General features: G+C 41.0%; 1 protein-coding gene across 3 annotated transcripts in view; it reads left to right on the top strand.

Annotated features, from left to right (window-relative positions):
• dock3 (dedicator of cytokinesis 3) overlaps nucleotides 1-22,856 on the top strand; it is an 822,502-nt gene that overhangs the window by 713,548 nt on the left and 86,098 nt on the right. For all 3 annotated transcript variants that reach the window (XM_052017225.1, XM_052017226.1, XM_052017224.1), the window contains exons 34-35: nucleotides 10,512-10,538; nucleotides 10,656-10,751. In XM_052017225.1, coding sequence (XP_051873185.1) covers nucleotides 10,512-10,538; nucleotides 10,656-10,751 — 123 coding nt within the window. The remainder of the gene's footprint in view (nucleotides 1-10,511; nucleotides 10,539-10,655; nucleotides 10,752-22,856) is intronic.

Below are 22,856 nucleotides of genomic sequence, written 5' to 3'. Positions count from 1 at the left end.
ATTAACAAACGAGTCTGCAGTTCCTTACAATGGAAGTTTCATAAAATAGACCTCCAGTTATTATTATGAAAAAGTCTTCTTAGGCAGTTCCTCAGGAATGAAGATGACTTATTTCCTCTCCAGTTTCCTAGATTCTGAGGTGGCTGATGAGGGCAATATGGGAACCACAGACTCTTCAGCAACTGGGACACTTGGTAGCTGAAGGGTGGGCAAGTGGATAGTTTATGAGGTTATGTCCTCCATCTGTCATTTTGCGAGAGGCTCTGTGTGTTTCCAGTACATAGCCTCAAGATTAATCATTGCACCACAGAAGATAGGAACAAGAATAGGGTATTCAGCCCTTCAGGTCTATACCATTATTCGATATGATCGTGGCTAATTATCCAATTCAGTGTTTCCACTTTCTCCCCTATCCTTTCATCCCTTTAACATTAAAAAAAATCGATCTCCTTCTTGAATATTTGTCATCACTTTGCTTCCACTGCCTTCTGTGGTGGAGAACTCCACAGGTTCACCACCTTCTGGGTGAAGAAATTACTCCTGATCTTGGTTCTTAGTTGCAAAACCTATATCTGAGACTGTGACCCTGGTTCTGGACTCCCCAGCCACTAAGAATGTCTTTATAGTCCTGTTAGAACTTTATAGGTATCTTTGAGATCCCCTCTCATTCTTCTAAACTCCAGTGACGATAGACCTAATCAACATTACCTCTCCCCATTCATCAGTCCTGTCATCCCATTTACCGGTCTAGCAAACTTTTGTTGTACTCTCCACGGGAAGAATAAGCAGACCAAACTACACACAAATCTCAAGAGGCGAGGTATCACCAAGGCCCTGTGCAGCTGCAGCAAGACTCCTTGTAATGATTCCTCTTATATTGATGGCCAACATAGCACTTGCCTTCCCAATTACTTCCTGTAGCTGATGTACAAGGAAACACTGGTTTCATTGCACCTCCCCTTTGCCCAATCTATCATCATTCAGACAATAATCTGATTTTGTGTTTCAAAAGCAATGTGGATAACCTCACATTTATCCACATTATACTGCTTCTACCATGCATTTGCCCACTCTCACAAATTGTCTATATCACACTGGAGCCTTTTTGATCATCACTAGAGCTCACAATCCACTCCAGCTTTGCAAACTTGTTATGTTTAGTGTCCTCATTCAAATCATTATTATAGGTTGTGAATAGTTGAGGCCCAAGTACTGATCCCTGCACACGCCATTAAGTCACTGCCTGCCTCCCGGAAAAAGACCTGCTTATTTCTACTCTCTGTTTCCTGTCTGTCAACCAATTCTCAATCCATGCCAGTATATTAACCCCAATTTCATCTGCATTAATTTTGAACACTAATCTCTTACTTCCAAGAATTGGAAGATGACCAATATCATATCAATACCATTCAAATTCAACTTTGCACTTTGAGCAGACATGAGCCAGAGATTCCCAGGAGTCAGTGGGGGTATTATATGTCTTCAAGGATGCTTTGAGTACATCCTTGAATCTGTTTCCTATGTACGCCTGGTAAAATCTCTTTCCATGACAGAACATGGAACAGAGTGTCTGTTTTGGGAATCTGGTGTCAACCATGTGGACAACACGGCCTGCCTAGTGTAGCTGAGTGAGAAAGTATTATATCCTTCACATCAATCTCCAACTAATTATGGCGATTTATCAGGGTTCAAAATATTTCTGTTTGTTACTTTGCTAACTTTTCTATAAGGAAGTTATGTTTATGAGTTTGAGTCCTTCAAAATTTTCTAATGGCTGTCCCCTCAAGCCTTTCCAATGTATGTCAATATACATCTTGAATTAGAGTAACTAGAATTGGGCTCATCGTTGATCCACATTATATGACTTTCATTTGCCTTGACTGTATGACAGCACCATTCAAATGATTCCCACAATCCAGTTTTCTTCTCTGAAGCTGCATCTAGTTGTCTTGGTTTGTTTGGAGATGATATCTTTTTAAACCTCTGCTGATGTACTTCTGTTTTTTTCATATTCTCATGTAGATTGCATATATTTATATCCAGATTAATTCTGACTTCTGTATCTGAGTTCACCTGCATAATTATGCTAAGTCTGATGGAAAGTGTGTGCATCAAAGTGTTGCCATCTCTGTCTAAAATTGTATCTCGGCGAGATGAAAGAATGCATAATAGCTTTAGAATCTGGATAGGCTGGGTTTGTTTTCTGTGGAACAAAAGAGATGAAGAGGAAACTTGATTGAAATGTATATGATTATGAGAGGCTTAATTAAGCTGTGTAGAAATGATCTGTGTCCATTAGCAGAGGACAAAAGCTAAATGGCATAGATTTAAAGCAATTGATGGTATGATAAGAGAGGAACTGGGGGGGAACAGCTCACTGTCTGAAAAGGTGATAGAAGCAGAATCCGTCAAAGCATTAAAAAGTAATTGGATAGCCTCCTGGAGAAGCATAACCTACAAACCTATGGATCAAGTGGTGGGAAATGGAATGAAGGAAATTGATTTCCATCGGTTTGGACATTATGGGCCAAATGTCCTTCATCTGTCTCATGAAATTTGTTTGACTTTATGATTTTTGGTAAGGTCAGTGTCAGCAAGAAGGTAGATAAAGATTATTTGCAATAGTGGGTTCCAGTTTCACCTTTATTATGTTGATATTCATTATAATTTAGTTTTTGATTCAAGATAGCATCTATATGAAAACACAGTTGAAAATGTTTTATTTTTCCTTTTTATGGCATAACAATTCTGACTATCATGAAATATGGCTGTGTGAACATCTGCCATTCTTCAGGGTATTCTCCAGCTGCCAGTATTTATGTGTTAATCTAAGCATGAAAAAACAATTATGAGGGTGAAGTCTCACAGCCAGACCTGATCTGCCCTCAATCAGTAACAATATGTGCAGTTCCAGCAGGGTTATTGGACATTGATTAAGAGTCGGAGCCATGCCTGAGAACCATGCTGATTGCAGTATCCACAGGCTGTCACAGCAGAGATTAGCTAAATCAGTAATGAACTGCAGATCTTTTTAATCTGTCTGATCTATACAACTCAGTATCTCATCGTTTAGTGTATTTTGCTGGCAGAGCCTTCACAAGTGTTTTTTTTTCATTCAATTGTCTTAAACAGAAGGCTGCAATTCAAATTCTTCACAGTGAGATCACAGAGATAATGTGTAATGTTGGCTAGCTTGTGAATATTCTTCCATCTGGATTCAGAAGGTTTAGGCTGCAACCCCATGCCAGGACCTGACATTCAGCCAGTATGAGGAACATAGGGATAGAAGTCTCATTCAGTCTCACAAGCTTGCTCTGCAATTTTATGAGCTGATTTATTTCTTGACTCCATTTACTTACCTTGGCTTCATATTCCTAAATTCCCACAGCCAACAAAATTTTATCAATGCAGCAAAAAACTGCAGACACTGGAAATCCAAAACAAAAGCAGAAAACACTGAAAGCACTCAGCATCAGGGGGGAGAGAAACAGAGTTGATGTTTCAGGTCAAGGACCTTTTGGATGCTGCTTGATTTCCTGAAAAGTGTATCATTGCCAGCTTTGAAAGTTTCAGTTGTCCTATCCTCTGTAACTTTTTGAGAGAATCTGTTCTATGCTTCCACTAGGCTTTGCATGAAAAACTGTGTCTTGCCTTCAGTTCTAACTGGCCTAGTTCTTATTTTAAGATTATGTCCCGTCCCGTCGCCCCCAACTTTGTTCTTAACTTTCACTCATGGATCTCCTTTGATTATCTTAAACGTATTTTGATGGTTGCATGTACTGTCTTTCAGATAAGATAAAAAAGTCAAGGTCATTCAAAAAGTTGCAAGATCTACCCTACATAATCATGTTATAAAATAACTGTATTCTAAGGAGAATTTTTATAGATAATGGGATGGAACTAGATAGGTTGCAGAGTGACACACTGGTGAAAATCACTGGGGTAAATGCATTCTTCTGCCCTGCAATTTTCTCAAGCATTATTCTCGCACCTGGCTCAAGCCAGCAGGTCCTCAACCTGAGATATAGATAGCAGCTGGTCCTCCCAGGTCCTGGGCTGCTGTGGTTGTCCATCACAGCCATCTGTAGTCCAACAACCTAAGCAGTTTTCCACCAACCTAAGCAGTTTTCCACCAACTTGGCTGAAGTGGCAAGGATAGGGCTGTCAGGGTATGATGGGAGGAGGCACTATGCAGTAGTAACTGTCAGCAAACCCAGTTGGAAGGTTGTCACTAAGAGAAGATACAAGATAATTAGTACTGTCAATGAATAATTTGCGCGTTTCATTTGTTCATTAAATCATTTGTACAATCCATTCCACTCTAACCACTTCAGTAAATTATGCGGATGGAATGATGAAGGAACTTTCGGAAAAGTGGAGTATCGCAGGGTACAGTGGTCTTTGTATAACTGGAGATCACCTTGTGGTTTAATGTGTACAAATGCTAGAGGCATGTAGGAATTTGCCTTCAACAAGCAGATGAAACTGTTGCAAGGGTAATGAGTTCTTTGGTAAATATATAACAAATGATTAGTGTTATGGAGCTTTATCTTTGTCTGTCACTCACAATAATTTATTCCTTTTATTCTTTTCGGGTCATAAGTCCTTAGTTCTCAGGGGAAACCCATGCCAGGGAGCCTTTCCTTGGTTTTAACTCATTATTGATGCTATTTTGTATAACCATATCTATACAGTAATGGCATGGAGATGTCGAGATGGAGATATTCTTTCTCTAGATTGTCAACTATAACAGTGATTCTATGCAATTGGGAAGGTGAGAAAGTGCATGATATGTGGTATCTCTGTAGTGTTCTTTTGTTAAGTCAAAGCATTCTTCCCAGTTATAATTCAAACGTTCATTTCCAGCACCCAAGTTAAATGACTACAAATGATTCCTCAACTCTGAGGAAATGTTTCAGTAGAATAGGCATCTTTCTTCATTGGTTTCGTCTTTTGAGTTATAACAATAGGGATAATGACAGTTTGGACTCTTTCTCACGTGCTTTGTAAGTATAGAGTGAAAATAGGTAAGTGTCCTGTGGAACTGCAGTGTTCATTATGTTTATTGTTTGTGCTGGTGAATGCCAACATCTTGGCTACCTGTTCTGCATAGCACAGTGTGTCATGTTGCTTGATGGGGCAATATTGATTTACTAAGGTCAAGGATTACCCTATGTTGCTGCTCCTTTGACTAGGACATTTGTCTGTACTCAATGCTGCACTTCCATAGCTGGTCAAACAGCAGGTATTGCAGCTTTTGAAGCTGCTGCAGTTTATCTGAGGGAGTCATAGCATCAAGCCTTCTAGGCTTGACCAGTGCAGAGGTAAGCAATTATGTTTATGTTATCCCAGTATCAGATGAGCAGGCATTAATCATAGGACTTCTCTGTGACAATCTTTAATGAAAGTGCACGAGTGGATTGAATAATTCCTCTAGATATACTGCCAAATCTTCCAAAGCGCTGATAATGAAGCTATTTTTGTAGTGTTTTTCATTTACTCAGAACAATTGGAACAGACCGCTTGCTCCAGGCAGAGAATCCTTTTAAAGGTAAATAAGTTGTCATTCCTCCCCCATAGCTTTGTCATTATTGCAAATCTGCCTGAGGATTACTTTGTCCCTCTGTTGTTGCTGGTCAGCTTTCGTAGTCATCTTTGTGCAAGTCCGCTGCAGCTATCACAGTAGAAAAGAGCTTGCTGAAGTGAATATGAGCACAGTCTACTGTGGTTGTAGTGTAGAGTGTGAGTCACAAAGGCAACCCTCGGCATGATACCTTGGCAACGGAGTGCATAAAGCAGGTGTTCATCAGAAGACAAGCATTTCCTCACTTAACACCTCACCGCTGAGACCTGAAGCTCTGGACTGGAGGGTAGGAAAATTAAAGTCAGTGCTCCCTCTCTGACCAGAAAGGTGGAGAGGAAAAAAGTGTACAACAGGCAGCAGGTTGTAATGTGAGATCCAGGATGATTACAAAAAAAATCAGAGACGAAGTGAGAAAGGAAACAAGAGAAGCAAAGAGAGAGTGTAAGAAAAGACAGGCAGCAAACATAAAAGGGAATCCAAGAATATTCTGTAGGCTGGTGAACAGAATAATGAGTGTAAGAGGAGATGTAGGACCAATCAGAGATTAAAATAGAAATCTGTTCATGGATGCAGAGGATGTTGCTGAGGTTTTAGTAAAACTCTAATAATCCACCATTCTCAGGTGGTGCCAACTACCAGATTTTCCAGACTGTTGGATGTTACTCCTACTAATACCCCAACACAATTTTATTTCACTTTTTCTGCAGTTATACATGTTATACAGTAGTATGATAATTTTTTCAGTGAACCAGATGAGTTTAAAAGGAGCAGGAAATTGAACTCGGTGGGTTTCATTTTGGCAAAAAAATGCTGAAGCATACAAACAGTTCAATCTCCAGCTCCAGTCATAAACTTTACACGCAATGTCCCTGACCCCAACTCCAGCTCCAGCCACCACAGTCCACAACCCCCAACCACACAGCAGCCCACAGTCCATATCCCCACCCCCACTCCATATTTCAGACTAATGTATGAGCCAGGTACCGAGCCATCAGGACTTGCAAGCAAACAGATACCAGATTATTTGATTTTTACTGTACTTTGCACCAGTCTTTAGTAAGAAAGAGGATGCTTCTTGTGTTTCAGCAAGGGAATATGCAGTTAAGGTTCTGGGTGGGCTAAGTATGGTATATATGCAGTATATATGGACTCCTAAATGCATTTGGTAATATGCTGTGTAATAGCTTGTCATCCAGATTGAACATCATGGAATAAAAAGTAGCAGCACAGATAAAAAAATTGGCTTAGTGACAGGAAAGACAGAGGAGTAGTGAAAGGGTCTTTTTCGGACGAGTGCGGAATGCACAATGTAGCCTTCCTGGCAGGTATTAGAATCATTCCTTTTATTAATCCTTTTCTGGATCTAAAATTAACTGGGTGATAGGAGGCAGAGGGTAGTGGTGGATGGGTGTTTTCCGACTGGAAATCTGTAACAAGTGGTATACCACAGGGATTGTGGCTGGAACCTTTGTTGTTTGTAATATATATAAATGACTTGGGTAAGAATGTAAGGGGTATGATTAATAAATTTTCAGATGACACAAAAATTGGTGAAGTCATAGATCACGAAGTAGGTTGCCTCAAGATACAGCAGGACATACATCAGCTGGGAAGTTGGACAGTGTGATGACAGGTAGAACTTAATCCAGACAAGTGTGAGCAATGCACTTTGGGAGGCTAAATTCTAGTAAGACATATAAAGTAAATGGCAGGAACCCTAGGAGTGTTGATGTACAGCGTGTCCATAGCCCCTTGAAAGTGGCGATGTAGGTGGATAACATAGTGAAAAGGGCATTTGGGATGCTTGCCTTCACAGGCTGAGGCAATGAAAGTTGTATTTGTACAAAACATTAGTTAGACTTCACTTAGACGACTGTGTACAGTTCTGTTCACCGCACTACAGGAAAGATGTGGTAGCAATAGAGAGACTGCAGAAGGGATTCCCTGGGATGTTGCCTGGAATGGAGGGCTTTAGTTCTAAGGAGAGTTTGGATAGGCTGAAGGTTTATTTTCACTGGAACGTTAGAGACTGAGGGGTGACCTTGGAGAGGTTTATAAGATTATGAGGGGCATGGATAGAATAAATAGTCAGAATCCTTTTCCCAAGGCAGAGGAATCTAAAACTAGAGGGTACGTCTAAAGTGAGAGGGGAGAAATTTAAAGCAGATCAGAGGGGTAAACTTTTCACACAGGGGAAGGTGAATATTTGGAACAATCTGCCAGAGGAGGTAGTGGATATAGATACCATTACAACATTTAAAATGCATTTGGAAAGGTACTTGGATAGGAAGGGAGTAGAGGGATGCAGGCCTGATGTGGGGAAAATGGGATTAGCATAGATAGGCATCACAGTTGGCATGGACAAGGTGGGCCATAACGGCCCATTTCTGTGCTGTACAAGTCTATGATTCTATTAATATACCTTAATGACTTGGCTTGGATATACAGGGCACCATTTTCAAATTTCTAGATGATGCAAAATTTGGAGGCATGGTAACTTGTGAGAAGAACAGTAAAAGATTTCAAGGAGATATAGACAGGATAGTGTGATGGACTGATAAGCCACAGATGAAATTCAATGCCGAGAAAGGTCAGGTGTTACATTTCAGCAGGAAGAATGAGGAGAGGTCATGTAAATGAGAGGGTGCAATTCAAAAAGGAATGCAGGGAACTGAGAAATCTGCAGATAAATGTGCATAGTTTATTGAAAGTGGTTAAAAAAGCATGCAAAATCCCAGGTTTTATAAAGAGAGGTTCACAGTATAAAAACAAGGAAGTCATAGTGAACCTTTATAAAATATTGGTTTGGCCACAACAGCAGTATTGTATCCAGCACCACACTTTAAGAAAGTTGTGAAAGCTCTGGAAAAGGTGCAGAAGAGATTTATGAACATGATCCCAGGGACGAGAGACATGTGGATATAGACAGGAGAATGTACAGTTCTTCTCTTGAAACAGAGGAGGTTGTGATGGGCTACTTAAAGTCATGAAAAGTAGAGAGAGATGGTTCCCATTGGCAGAGAGGTCAAGAACCAAAACAAATAAAATGAAGATGATAGGCAAAAGAACTGAATGTGACTTAAGGCACAGAAGAAAGAGTAGGCCATTCGGCCTCTGACATCTGCTCCACCATACGTGCAACAAATGGTGAGGATCTGGAATACACTGCCAAGAGTAGTAGTGGATGAAAATTCAATTGTAGTGTTCAAAGGAACTCTGAATAAATATCTGAAAGGAAAGAATTTGCAAGCCTATGGGAAGAAAATCAGAGGGTAGGCTAACTAGATTGTTCTTACAATGAGCCAGTATGGGCTGAATGGCCTCCTGTAATCTATCTATGATTCTCCAGAGAATCTACAGTCACCTGATAGCACATCCAGAGAAGCTTCCTTCAATGTCATCTATCAAGAACCTGCTCTACCTGCTTCTCTTCCTTTTTCTGTTGTCGGACCTTAGTCAGAGATGAGTTCCCCAGGTTTCAAGGTGGTACAGAATCCAGTAGACAATGAACTACTCAGAACTGTATAGGGAATAATGTAAGTCATACACAGAGCAATCAGGATAATGGGGCTTACAACTTGAATGGCATTCTCTAATGGCCACCTATTGGTCCTCCAGTCAACAGAGACAGACAGGAGTCAGAAATCAAGGCAGAAATGTGACAGGCAATGTGGTTGAACACCTGGATTCATTGACCATGTGGATGTTATGGTTGAGTACCTGCTGTAGGTTCAGGGAGTGACAGTCTTGCAATTCATATAGAGGTCTAGGTTCCAAAATGGACCCCAAATTTCCACATGACTGCAGCCTATCACTACCTAAGCCTTAAGGAAGTCCACAATGTATGCAATCCTTGTGCCTGTTTTGGTTAAAGGCTTCTGCTCGAAAGAAAGGTGAATAGAGAATTCAATGGAGAAATATCAGTGACCTCACTATTGCTAAGGTGCTCACTAACTGAAAAATATGGCAAAGATAGCCATCACTGCCTGAAGGATATGGGACTTGAAAGTTCAGGTTGACTTCAATGGACAGAGAAGTCCAGGCAAAAGTACAAGGCTGAAGCTCAGTGTGCATAAGGTCACAGATCTGACTTAGAAAATCCTGGCCTTTGGATACATTTCTCTTCCGAAATCTGGAGCTAGGAATGTGACCCCCCCCCCACCATCTCCCTCCCCCGAATACTCTCAGAGGATAGGATCCATGGATACGAACCATCCTTCACCTCCTCCTTTGAGAACCCTCACCTTCTGCCCTGGTTGGATACCTGTGCTGCAACTCCAGTTTGTACATCAAGACTGTGTACTAAATTATTTTTATGTATTCATTTTTTTGGGATCAGGGCATCTTTGGCAAGGCTATTAATTGCCCATTCCTGATTCCCTTGGAGAGGCAATGGTAAGCCATCTTCTTTATGAATACAGATTAACCCGTATGTTGAAATGTATTGATCTTTCTATAATTAATCTAATTCGTGACTGAGTATCAGTTCTGATTTGGAGGTGGTTCAGACCTGATACCATTACAAACATCATCAGGGGGATTGATAGCCTCAGCTTCAATTTCTAACCTTTCAAATCTTTCCAAAAAAAAATAAGACCAGCAGTAAAAGAAAACTAAGTGAGCTTTCCACTATCGGTGATGTGACCTACCCTTGTAAAATTTATTTTCCATAAGTGTGAGACGTTCTGGGAAAGAAGTACATTTAGCCAAGTGATAAGATTTGATTTGATGCCCATAATGTTAGCACAGTCACTTTTCTCATATCACTTGATATTCTGTTTTATGCAATTCAATAACTCATTGAAAGGAGATTGCTCTTTAATGTGTTGCAGATCACTCATTGTTTGAGTATAAAACCACATTAGTAACATTGCACTACTATCATGATAACCTCTTTTCTTTGCTTAATTCTGCTGCCTGGAATTAGTACCCAGCTCTTTGGGCCTTATCCTAGGTAAGACTGAATGCCTTAAAACTTAAAGCATGTATTTCTATATTCAAAAGGATCTGCTGAGTGAGGTTTGCTACCAATAGGAGAAATTCATTGCTTCCTGTTTTTTTGTGTTCACAGTTTATTGGAGAAGATTGAACAAGAGACATGGAGAGAGACTGGTGTTTCCTTTGTATTGTCCGTAACTCGCCTAATGGAGCGCCTGCTGGATTACAGGTAACTGCCTCTGCAGGGGGAAAATTCAGTTCTAAACTAGTACCATTACCACAGTCAGTTGTTGGTAGCAGTGATGTACGACCATTTCTGTTTCTTGAAAGAATAAAAAGTTTCTACAAATTCCTTTCCTGTGATTTGCGAGTATGAAGCCTCTTTTTGATTCATTCTAAAGATATGTAGGTTTTTGGTGTTGCTGGCAATTTTTGCCCATACCTATCAGCTCTTGGAGTTTAGTGGTGATTTGATATAACTGAGTACTTGATTGGTTATTTCAGAAGGTTGTTATGATGTAACTTCATTGGAATGGGACTGGAGTTAGATATAGGCCAGATTGAGTAGGCACAAGTTTCCTTCCCTGAAGGAAGATTATGAACTGATGGCTTTACTGTAATTTTATACCTTCTTCATCATTTTTACTGGTACCAGTATTTTTTTTAAATTTCTATTTCTATTTCTGACTTCACTATTCCAAAATACTTGGTATATTGAAATCACATCGTCCAACTTCACTGCATCACCACATTCCCTCTACAGCTTTCATATTTATCCAAGTTGAATAATGAGGCAGCATCATTATACAGCAAGCACAACACTTCTGGAAGCTGAAAGATTTGTTAAACCAATGTTGCAAGTCTATCAATAAAACATTTCTACATAAAATAGGAAAAGGCTTTCCCATAGGCTGGTTAATTAGAGTCAGCAGACATTAAACCACAGTTGCAAAATATCAGATTTTATTTCCGATCTGTGCCAACCTAGACTCGGAGTAGCAGTATGGGTACTGCAGTTGGTCTTTGGTGGCTCTGCTTGAGAAAAGAGATAAGTCTCTTAGTGTCCCTAATCATTCTCACTGTTCAGCAGTCTTTCATGAAAAAGAGGATTACATCCAGAATTTAATTCCCATATGAAAGACTTAAGCACAAAATCTAGGCTGACCATCAATGAATTACTGAAGGTGTATTGTACTATCTATGCTACTGACTTTCCAATGTGATTTCAAATGGAACTCTGTCAGATGGATGTAAGAGATCTCATGGCACTATTTTAAAGTTGACAGTAGAGTTTTTCTCACTCTACCAGCCAGTATTTTCTGCATAGCTTGTGACAAAAAAATTCTAACACAATCGGTCCAGGAGTAACTGCATGAAGGGAGTCAGCTCAGCAAGCTTGCTTAGCTCTTACCAATAGCTAAGTGGATACAGGCACCAGTAGATATTAGAAAACATACAGAACAGACGGGCATGCAAGTGAAAGTAGGTCGTTAATGTTGCGCACAATTGAATAATAATTTGAAAGTCACTTTCCTCATACTTGAACTTTTCCTGCGTTTGGTGCTGGCTTGGGTTATTTGATACTATTTTATTTGAGTAGGTTGTGAATTCAAGTTCAATTCTAGAATTTGACCACCTAAATGATGTACCATTCCCTGTGCAGATTGGCATTGTTGTAGATGCCATCCTTTAAATGATGAATGTTAGAGCAATGGGTTCCTAGATCTTCTATTGAATGATACAGATATATAAAGAAGAGCTGAGAGTTCTGCTGGTGTTTGGCCACCGACCAATACCAGGAACCAGTTCTGATGGAAATTCATTGACCTGATATGTTAGCTCCTTGTGCTCTCCATAGATGTGGTCTAATCTGCTAAATATTTCCAGTAGCTTCAGTTTTCATTTGCAAGAATTGATTGGCCACCCCATTTTGACGTGGGGCCTTGCTATGTGTAAAGAAGCTATTTGCCTCAATACTATTAGTTATTGGACCAAAGTTTCAGTACTAAACTGAAGTATCAGCCTGAATTTTGAGAGACTGGAATTCATTTTCTGATGTCAGTGCAAACAGGCTTTGCATGTGAAGTACTTCAGCAAGATAAAGAGATACTGGTATATATACTTGTTTCATCCAAGTCTCATCCAAGCCAGAAATTAAACTGCCACGTAAGTAGGATTACACTAGAAATGCAAGTCCTTAAAGTTGTTTTTCTATTGAGCTACCAAATGTTTTGTGCCCTACTGATTTTTATTTTTCAACCATGATATCTATGGCTTAGATTTGAAAACAAAATCAGTGAAATTATAAAATGTCCTGATTAAATTCTTCATCCAGCACACAATTTCCTGAATAGTCTCAGTCCCAGTTTATTTCTGCAGGTCGCCCCAGATTGATGTGCCAGTTTATACCTTCCACATTCTGATAACCTGTTTGGCATTCCCTGCCATCTGTTCACACATACTTTTCAGTATCATGCCCCTCAACACTATGCAACTGTCTCACCACCTCTTTCTCCTCCTTCAATTCTGTTCAAACCTAGTTACTCTTTTGCAACTACCTCCTTACGTCTTCTGTTTGATATTCTTAATTTCCTTTATAAAACACTCACTGCTCTGTGAAAGGCAGTGCTGAACCATCCCCATCCCCTTGCCCCGTGCCCCCCCCCCCCACACACACACACACACACACACACACACACACACACACACACACACACACACACACACACACACACACACAGCCAAGTCAATTCTATATCAAATGCAAATACTCAATGCCAACACTGGGGTGTCAGATACATTAACCTCTGTCATTTCACCACTGCATCTGACATACATGCACTGGTGCAATGATTGATGAAATTCTGTCATCCACTGATGATCTGGCTGTGGATAAAGGCCTTTGAAGTGGCATATCTAATACACTGGTGGTTGAGAAGTAAATGTGCATGTATCATAGCCTAGTGGCAGGGTGGCTGGTTTTGTATCTGATACAAAAACAGCTAACTGCAGATCCTGGATGCTTGAAATAAAAGCAGAAAATGCTGGATGTACTCAGCAGATCAAGCAGTATCTGTGGAGAAAGAAACAGGGGAAACATTCCAAGATGATAACTTTTCTTGGTCTGATATCCTTGTATTTGACTAATCTATTCCATGAATATAACAGTGTGACCATATGTTCATTCCTTCGTTGATTTCAGACAATGCAGTTCTGAATAGGCAGAAAGTTGGAAATGGCTAATGGGGCAATGTTAGTGATTTCTTCACTAATGAGCATCTATCCAACGCTGACTTTTACCGGTAGTTACATCTTGTCATAATTACTTGAAGAATTATAAATCCACAAACATATTAATGCATGCATGGTGCGTAAATGTTACAACATCTCCCAGAGGCTTAAATGTAGATTAGGTCTTGTCATCTTCAGTTCATGGGATTCTTCTGATGAAGCTGGCAGAACCCACAATGGGCCTTAAAGTTTCTTTGTGTCATTTGTAATGAATGCCCCAGTTATATTTAGTGTGAGTTTGAAACTCTATAATGATAGGCACATTGATTTGATTTGATGGGAAATCATTAAATTCCTACCCATGTGTCCAAAGGCATATGCAGCTTCTAAAAAGTAATTCTATTCTTCCTTGGCACTTGCTACATAACATGTGCCTCTGAATGCTTCTCATCTACATACTCAAGGTTGTAGTTATTTCTTTTCATTGCTGTTAACGGTCTTCATTCTCCTTTCCAATGCCACAGTGTGGGTAACCTTCCCATTTTGGCTCTTTTTACCAACTGAACAACCTCTTTTTGATAATTCAACATCACACTATCACTAGGTAGCATTGGAATATGTTTCCAAGTATCTGCCACCATCCCTGTAGAATTTCCTACATTCAATTTTGACGTCCAAGTTTTAGTCTTTCCAACCATTGGGCTCCTTGCATTCCCAATTTTCTTTTGGAGATAATGAAGATTGATGTAGCGTGCATGGGTTTTAGCAAGGTTCCACATGTAAGCTTGTCCAAAAAGTAAAGTCCCATGGTATCCAAGGGAGAGTGAGTCAGTACATAGATAGTCTGCCTACAGAAAGGACTAGTACTGGGTATAATCTTAGGGACTGTAGCTGGACAAATGGTTGAAGTGTTGGTGGGAGAGCATTTTGAAGATAGTGACCATAATAAATTTCAAGGTAGTTATAAAAAGGGATACAAATGGTCCAGAAATTAATGTCCTGAATCAGGAGAAGGGAGATCATGGTACAACTTCATAAAACACTGGTTCACCATATCTAGAATGCTTTGTGCAGTACTGGTCACCACACTATAGTGGGAGTGTGGTTTCACTGGGGTGGTGGTGGTGGGCTGCAGAGGAGATTCACCGGGATGTTGGCTGGGATGGAATGTTTCGGTTCCCAGTGACTGAATAGACTGAGTTTGTGTTCTGGGAGTGAAGGGGGCTGATGGGGGAATCTGATAGTATAGAAAATTATGAGGAGCATGAATAGACTAGGCAGTATTAGAGTAGAATAATAGAGTATGAATTTTTCCCATAGCACAAGTATCTAAGCTAGCTTAAAATAAGAGGTTTAAGTGTGCATCTCAGGAAGAATTTCTTCACTTGGGGGTAGTTGGATTCCGGAATATGCTTCCTGAGGAGATGATGGAGGCAGTTGCTTTCACAGTATTTAAGCAGTAACTGGATGAATACTTGAACACCATTGCATGGAGGGCTGTGGACCAAGTGTTGGTAAATGGAATTGGAATAGATGGGTATTTGATGGTCACCATGGACAGGGTGGGCTGAGCTGCCTGTTTCTGGGCTGTATGTTTCTATGGGAGTAGCAAATTGGATCCAGAATTGGCTTAATAGCAAGAAAAAAAAGGGGAATGGCTGGGAGGTGTTTTTGTGACTGTCATCAACAGAGTTCAGTATCAATTCCTTATTTTTTGTAGTACATGATATTGATTTGGATTTAAAAATAGAGGACATGTTAAACATGTATGCAAATAATACAAAAATGTGTGGTTGACAGGAAGAAAGCTTTGGACTATGAGAAAGTGGTCTAATCAGTTGCAAACTGAGTGTTGGAGTGGCAGGAGAGGAGTAGCAAATGGAATTTAATCCAGAAGAATGAGATAACGCATTTGGGTACATTCATCAAGGCGAGGGAATGTACAATAATTGAGAGAATATTGAGTGGTATGGAGAAACAGAGGAACTTTGTATGTTCACAAATGCCTTAAAGGTAATCGGACAGGCCAATGAAGAGATCGCAAAGCTATCAGGAATGCTTTCCTCTATTAGCTGACGGCAGAGAATACAGGGAGATTAAGCTGAAACTATGCATGGCATTTGTGTATCTGGGCCCTTCTTGAATTTCCACTATTTGCTTTTCACCATTTTGAGAGTAGTGTTTTGTCCTTGTGTGTTCTGTGATTATGGTTCAGAATGCCATACTGGATATTAATCAAGTGAGTTGCTTTGGTCTGGATGGTGTTGAGCTTCCTCTGTGCTCTTGGAATTGCACTTATTCAGGGACACAGAGAGTGCTCCATCACAATATGTGATTGGTAGAATGTGGAGTGTGAGGAAGTAAGTTACAATGCAGAGGATGCAGCCTTTGACCTGGTCTTCTATGTGTGTGGCTGGCCTAGTTAAGTTTCTGACCATTGGTATCTCCATGGTGTTTGCTATGGAGATTCTAAAAAACTAATGCAATTGTATGTCAGGGAAGGTAATCAGACTCTTTCTTATTGAATGGTCATTGCTTTATATATGTGTGCTGTGAATTTTACTATGCCTTAAAATTGTCCAGAACTTGCTGTCAGTTGTTTTGAATTTCGTTAGATGATGAGTTGCAAATAGAATTGAACTCGATGAAGTCATCATCAAAATTCTCCACTTCTGATTTTGTGGTTGAGCAAAGCTCATTGATGATTTTTGGACTTAAGAGCACTGCCTAAGGAACTTCTCTGCAATGTCCTCATGCAAGAGAACACTTAAGAGAGAAATCAAGAGGCCAAAAAGAGGGCACGAGGTTGCTCTGGCAGACAGGGTGAAAGAGAATCCAAGGGTTTCTTTATAGCTATGTTAAGAGTAAAAGGATAGCAAGAGACAAAATTAGTCCTCTTGAAGATCAGCATAGTCATCTATGCATGGAGCCGAAAGAAATGGGAAAGATCTTAAATTATTTTTTTTCATCCGTATTTACTCTGGAGACAGACACAGAGACTATAGAACTGAGGCAAAAGAGTAGTGAGGTAATGGACCGCATCCAGATTATGGAAGAGGAGGTGCTGGCTGTCTTGAGGCGAATTAAAGTGGATAAATCCCCAGGGCCTGACAAGTTGTCCCCTCAGACCTTGTGGGAGGCTAGTGCAGAAATTGGAGGGGCCCTGGCAGAGATATTTAAAATCTCCTTAGCCACGGGTGAGGTACCGGAGGACTGAAGGGTAGCTAATGTTGTTCCGTTGTTCACGAAAGACTCTAAGAAGAAGCTGGGAAATTATAGGTTGGTGAGCCCGACGTCAGTTGTGGGTAAATTATTGGAGGGCATACTAAGGGACAGGATATATAATTAATTGGACAGGGCCTGATTAGGGATAGTCAGCATGGCTTTGTGTGTGGTAAGTCATGTCTAACCAATCTTGTAGAGTTTTCAAGAAGGTTACCAAGAAGGTCGACAAGGGAAAGGTGGTGAAGGTTGGCTACGTGGACTTTAGCATGGCCTTTGACAAAGTCCCACATGGGATGCTGGTCCAGAAGGTTATGTCGCTTGGCATTCAGGATGAAGTAGCCAATTGGATTCAACAATGGCTTAGTGGTAGAAGCCAGAGAGTGGTAGCAGATGGTTGTTTCTCTGACTGGAGGCCTGTGACTAGTGGTATACAGCAGGGATCAGTGTTGGGTCTTTTGTTATCATCTATATTAATGACTTAGAAGATAGTGTGGTAACTGGATCAGCAAATTTGTAGATGACACGAAGATTGGGGGCGTAGTGGACAGTGAGGAAGGCTATAAAAGCTTTTAGCGTGATCTTGACCAGTTAGGAAAATGGGCTGAAAAGTGGCTGATGGAATTTAATGCAGACAAGTGTGAGGTGTTGCACTTTGTGAGGACAAACCAGGGTATGACGTACACAGTGAATGGTAGGGCTCTGAGGTGTGCAGCAGAACAGAGGGACCAGGGAATACAGTTCCATAGTTCCTTGAAAGTGGTGTCACAGGTAGATAGGGTTGTGAAGAGAGCTCTTGGCACTTTGGCCTTCATAAATCAGGGCATTGAGTACAGGAGTTGGGATGTTATGTTGAAGTGGTATAAGACATTGGTGAGGCTGAATTTAGAGTATTGTGTGCAGTTCTGGTCACCTACCTACAAGAAAGATATCAATAAGCTTGAAAGAGCGCAGTGAAAATTTACAAGGATGTTGCTGGGACTTGAGGACCTGAGTTGTAGGGAAAGGGTGAATAGTTTAGGACTTTATTCCCTGGAGCGCAGGAGAATGAGGGGAGATCTTATAGAGGTATACAAAATGATGAGGGGTATAGATAGGGTGAATGCATGCAGGCTTTTTCCCCTCAGGGTGGGTGAGACTAGAGGTTTAGGGTGAAAGGTGAAATATATAAGGGGAATCTGAGGGGAAACTTCTTCATTCAGATGATGGTGTGATCGTGGAACAAGCTGCCAGTGGAAGTGGTAGATGCGGGTTCAATTGTAACATTTAAGAGAAGTTTTAATAGGTACATGGATGGGAAGGGTTTGGATATAAGATATATATTTATTAGTCGGGATATGGTCTAGGTGCAGGTAGATGAGACTAGGCAGAAGATCAGGTTGGCATAGACTAGATGGGCCAAAGGGCCTGTTTCTGTGCTGTAGTACTCTATGACAATACTAAAGACACAGATTGCCACTGGGTAATCGAGGGAAAGTTTGAGATTTTGGTTAAAGAAAATCCCAAAGTTGATGTCACCAGCTACCAGTTATTCCTCTGACTGCGCTTTGATACTGGACTCATCATGCAGTCAGAGATATAACTAATGAGACAGTCTAAAGTTGTGGTAGTTCAAGATCTGGGACATCATGTTACAACTTTATAAAACACTGGCTGGCCACACTTGGAATATTGTGTGTAGTTCTGGTTGCTATAATATAGGAAGGATGTGATTGCACTGGAAAAGGTACAGAGGGATTCACCAGAATATTGCCTGGACTGGAGCATTTCATTTAAAAGCAGAGATTGGATAGTCTGGGTTTGTTTTTCTTGGAGCAGAGGAGGCTGAGGGATAACCTGACAGAGGCATGCAAAATTATGAGGGGGATAGCTAGGGTAGGTGATAAGAATAATTTTCCCATGGTGGGGTTGCCTAAGACAAGGGATGAAGGTTTAAGGTGAGACAGAAGGTGTAGAGGGAATGTAAGGAGGATTTTTTACACAGAGGGTGGTTAGAATCTGGAATATGCTGCCTGTGGAACTGTTGGAGACAAACTCTCTCACAACATTCAAAAACCATTTAGACAAGTACTTGAATTGCCAAGGCATAGAAGTCTACAGACCTAATGCAGATAAATAGGATTAGTATAGATGGGTGCAATGGTTGGTGTGGAGGTGGTAGGCCGAAGGTCCTTTTTCTGTACTGAATGACTCTATGATTCTAAAAATGCTAACAACTTTGGTGAAATTGAGAGAAATATGGGCAGTATTTGGTTGGATTGGATTAATCTACCACTTCTGCATATTCTATCCAAGTTATTGTAACTTTTTAGTCATAAGTAACTTTCAGTCAGCATTGTATAATAAATATATCACAAACAACTATGGGGCAGAGAAAATTAAGCTTTTTTAAAAGTCATGATTTAAATATAACAGTAATGTTGAGGAAAAGGATGTGCAGATGAGGAGCCCAGTGGAATAACTGAGTGCAGTACATGGATATTTTGCCCTGGTCTGAGTAGCATGCATTCATTTAGAAGTAAAATTCTCCCAGGCTCTTCATTAAAGTGTCAAACAAAATTTGATACTGAGCCATAGAGGGATTCAGATGACAAATAAATCCTGTCATTAACAATGATGCCCAGTTCAAAGAATAAAAGGAAAAGCAAATGTAATAACTATTATAATGGGGCTTTATAACTCAAATAGTATCAAATGGTCAGTGATCGGAAAGCCTAGGGGAAGATGGCAATTAGAACTGCTGAGAGTTGGCTGGTAGTTGGGGATGAAGCAGTTCAAAGGCTTCTATGAGGTTTCTGGGGTAAGCTCATCCTGGCAAGCAGGACACCTGAAACAACAGCTTACTTTGTGGCCCTGAAGTGTCCTACTTCTGTTTCACTACAGTATCCTGTATAGTAGAGTTTGGAGCAATGAACACAAAATGCTGGAGGAACTCAGCAAGTCAGGCAGTATCTATGGAGGGAAATGAACAGCTGACATTTCAAGCTGAGACCATTCATCAGGACTGGTGAAGGGTCTCGGCCCGAAACGTTGACCATTCATTTCTCACCATAGATGCTGCCTGAGCTGCTGAGTTCCTATAGAATTTTGTGTTCATGGTTCTAGATTTCCAGCATCTGCAGTCTTTCTTATGTCTCCATAGTGTAGTTTGGAGTCTCCTTCATATTTAGTCCCTTAAAAATGACAGGATGTAAGTGTGATATGTTATGGTGTGTTCTTAGGTGGTCACTCAGGATTGAAGATGACTTGCTTCCACTCCGGATTTATGGCTTCTGAGTTGGCTGAGAAGAAAAGCAATTTGGGAATAACAGACTCTTCCACAGATGGGGCAGGAGGTGCTTGATGGATAGCTTGTGCGGTGGTTCAGTCCTTCCAGAGCTTACACTGGGCTTCTGTGGCCTTGAGGTTCTGACTACCATCCCAAATTCTCCTTCTCCAATTCACTGGTCAAGGGCTGGAGGTTCCCAAGAATCAGTGGGAATTCTTTTAAGGAAGCTTTGAGCATGTCCTTGAATCTTTTCCACCATCTGTCTGGTAATCCCTTCCCATGACACAGCTTGGAATAGTGTGTCTGTTTCAGGACTCGTATGGGACATGCAATCAATGTGGTTGGCTCAACAATGCTGACTGACTGTAACTAGGGACTCAGTGCTAGTGTATTTGTCCTGAGAAGGGATACTGATGTTAGCTGGCTTATCCTTGGTGTGAATTTTGATGATTTTGTGGAGATAACATTGGTGGTATCTTTCCAGAGCTTTGAGCTGCCTGCTGTATATAGTTCATGTCTCAGAAGTATATAGGATTGCAGTGATCACTGTTGCCCAATAGGCTGTGGGTTTTGTGCCAAGTCTGAGATCTGTATCTTCAAACACTCTTTTTCACAGTCACTGAAAGGTTGTGCTGGCTTATCAAAGGTGGTGGTGAATTTTATCATTGGTGCCTGCCTTCTCTGATAGGTGGCTCCTGAAGTACAGTGGGAAGTGCTTCATTTTTCCAGGATCTCATCATGATCCTTTATTGTTAAAGGCAGTGCTGCACAGCCGAGTGTATTTCACTCTTCAACTGTTACATGCTCCTTTCCTGTATAGAAAGAAAATTAGATAAAATATTAGTTAATTTGTTTTCAGTAGAACTCCTTGCTCCTCTTCAAATACTGCATTGGGATCTGTTTTGAGTATCCAAGCAGATTAGTCTCTCAGATCAACAGTGCAGAACTCCATCAGTGATACACTGGACTATGATTGTCCAGTTCCTGGGGCGGGACTGCTGTCATTTATAGATCATATAAGACTGCTGCAGGAAAAGACAGGATTTATTGCCTATCTGCAATTGCCCTTGAGAAAGTGCAATGATCTGCCTTCTTTAACTGCTGCAGTTTCTGTGATACCCACAGTTCAAATGCCATGATATCCATCTGAAGCAGTGCCAGGGCAGTTGCCATCATCAGTTGGTGCTACAAAGTGAGCCAAGTTGACTGCAATCCAAACAAGTAGTTTATTGTGTGAAACTGCGCTAGGTAGGAGTTCCACAGTCAACTGCAGTATACTGTGTGCTGTAGTACGTTGTTGGGCGGACTTGCAGCTGAAATACCCCAAGATTTGATGGAAAGTTGGTGCACATATACAAAAGAAAGGTGGTACAATAATTGTAGGCAAAGAAATGTCCTGACTGTATTTTACCATATATTGTGAATAAAATATATTTTTGGAAATATAGTTTAGAGTAAAACATTGGCCATACACTACCAGAGAAATTAAGCTTTTCCAATAGTAAACTGGGATTATTTCCACCTGAGCCACAGACCAGGTACAGACAGGAAGTCAGTTAAGTGTCTTTGCCTTAAATACCATAATTCCAAACAAACTCATCTCCAGGCTCCTCGATCTAGGACTCAGCACCCCCCTCTGCAGCTGGGCAGCAACACCTCCTCCACAATTATCCTTAACACTGGTGCCCCTCAAGGCTGCGCCCTCAGCCCCCTACTTTACTCCCTAAACACTCACGACTGGATGACCAGATTCTGCTCTAACTCTAGTTACAAGTTTGCAGGTGACACCACTATAGTGGGCTGGATCTCATACAATAATGAGACGGAGTTCAGGAAGGAGATAGAGAGCCTAGGGGCATGGTGTCAAGACAACAACCTCTCCCTCAATGTCAGCAAAACAGAAGAGCTGGTCATTGACTTCAGGAAGCAGGGTGGAGTACGTGCTCCTATCTGTATCAATAGTGCTGAGGTGGGGATGGTTGAGAGCTTCAAGTTCACCAACAATTTGTCTGAGTCCAGCCACAGGGGATGGCCAAGAGAGCACACCAGTGCCTCTACTTGCTCAGATGGCTAAGGAATTTTGGCGTGTCCCCGAACACTCTTACCAATTTTAATAGATGCATCATAGAAAACATCCTATCTGGATACATTACAGCTTGGTATGGCAACTGCTCTGCTCAAGACCACAGGAAATTGCAGAGAGTTGTGAACCCAGCTCAGTCTACCACATAAACCTCCATTGACTCCGCCTACACTTCCCACTGCGTCAGGAAAGCAGGCAACATAATCAAGGACCTTTCCCACCCCGGCCAATATCTCCTCCACCACCTCCCCCCACCCCCCCCATCGGGCAGAAGATACAAAAGCTTGATAAAAAGTACCATGAGACTCAAGGACAGCTTCCTTCCAGCTGTTATAAGACTCTTGAATGGACCTCCTGTACGATAAAGATGAACTCTTGATCTCTCAGTCTACCTCGCCATGGCCCTTGCACTTTGTCTACCTGCACTCCAGTTTCTCTAATTGTAATACTTCTTTTCCCCTTTTTTGTACTACCTTGATGTAGTTATGTATGGAATGATCTGTCAGGATAACAGACAAACAAAAGCTTTT

Source organism: Pristis pectinata, chromosome 6 (genome assembly GCF_009764475.1).
Source record: "Pristis pectinata isolate sPriPec2 chromosome 6, sPriPec2.1.pri, whole genome shotgun sequence".
NCBI classification, from domain to species: Eukaryota; Metazoa; Chordata; class Chondrichthyes; order Rhinopristiformes; family Pristidae; genus Pristis; species Pristis pectinata.
This window is presented reverse-complemented; position numbering and strand designations above follow the sequence as displayed.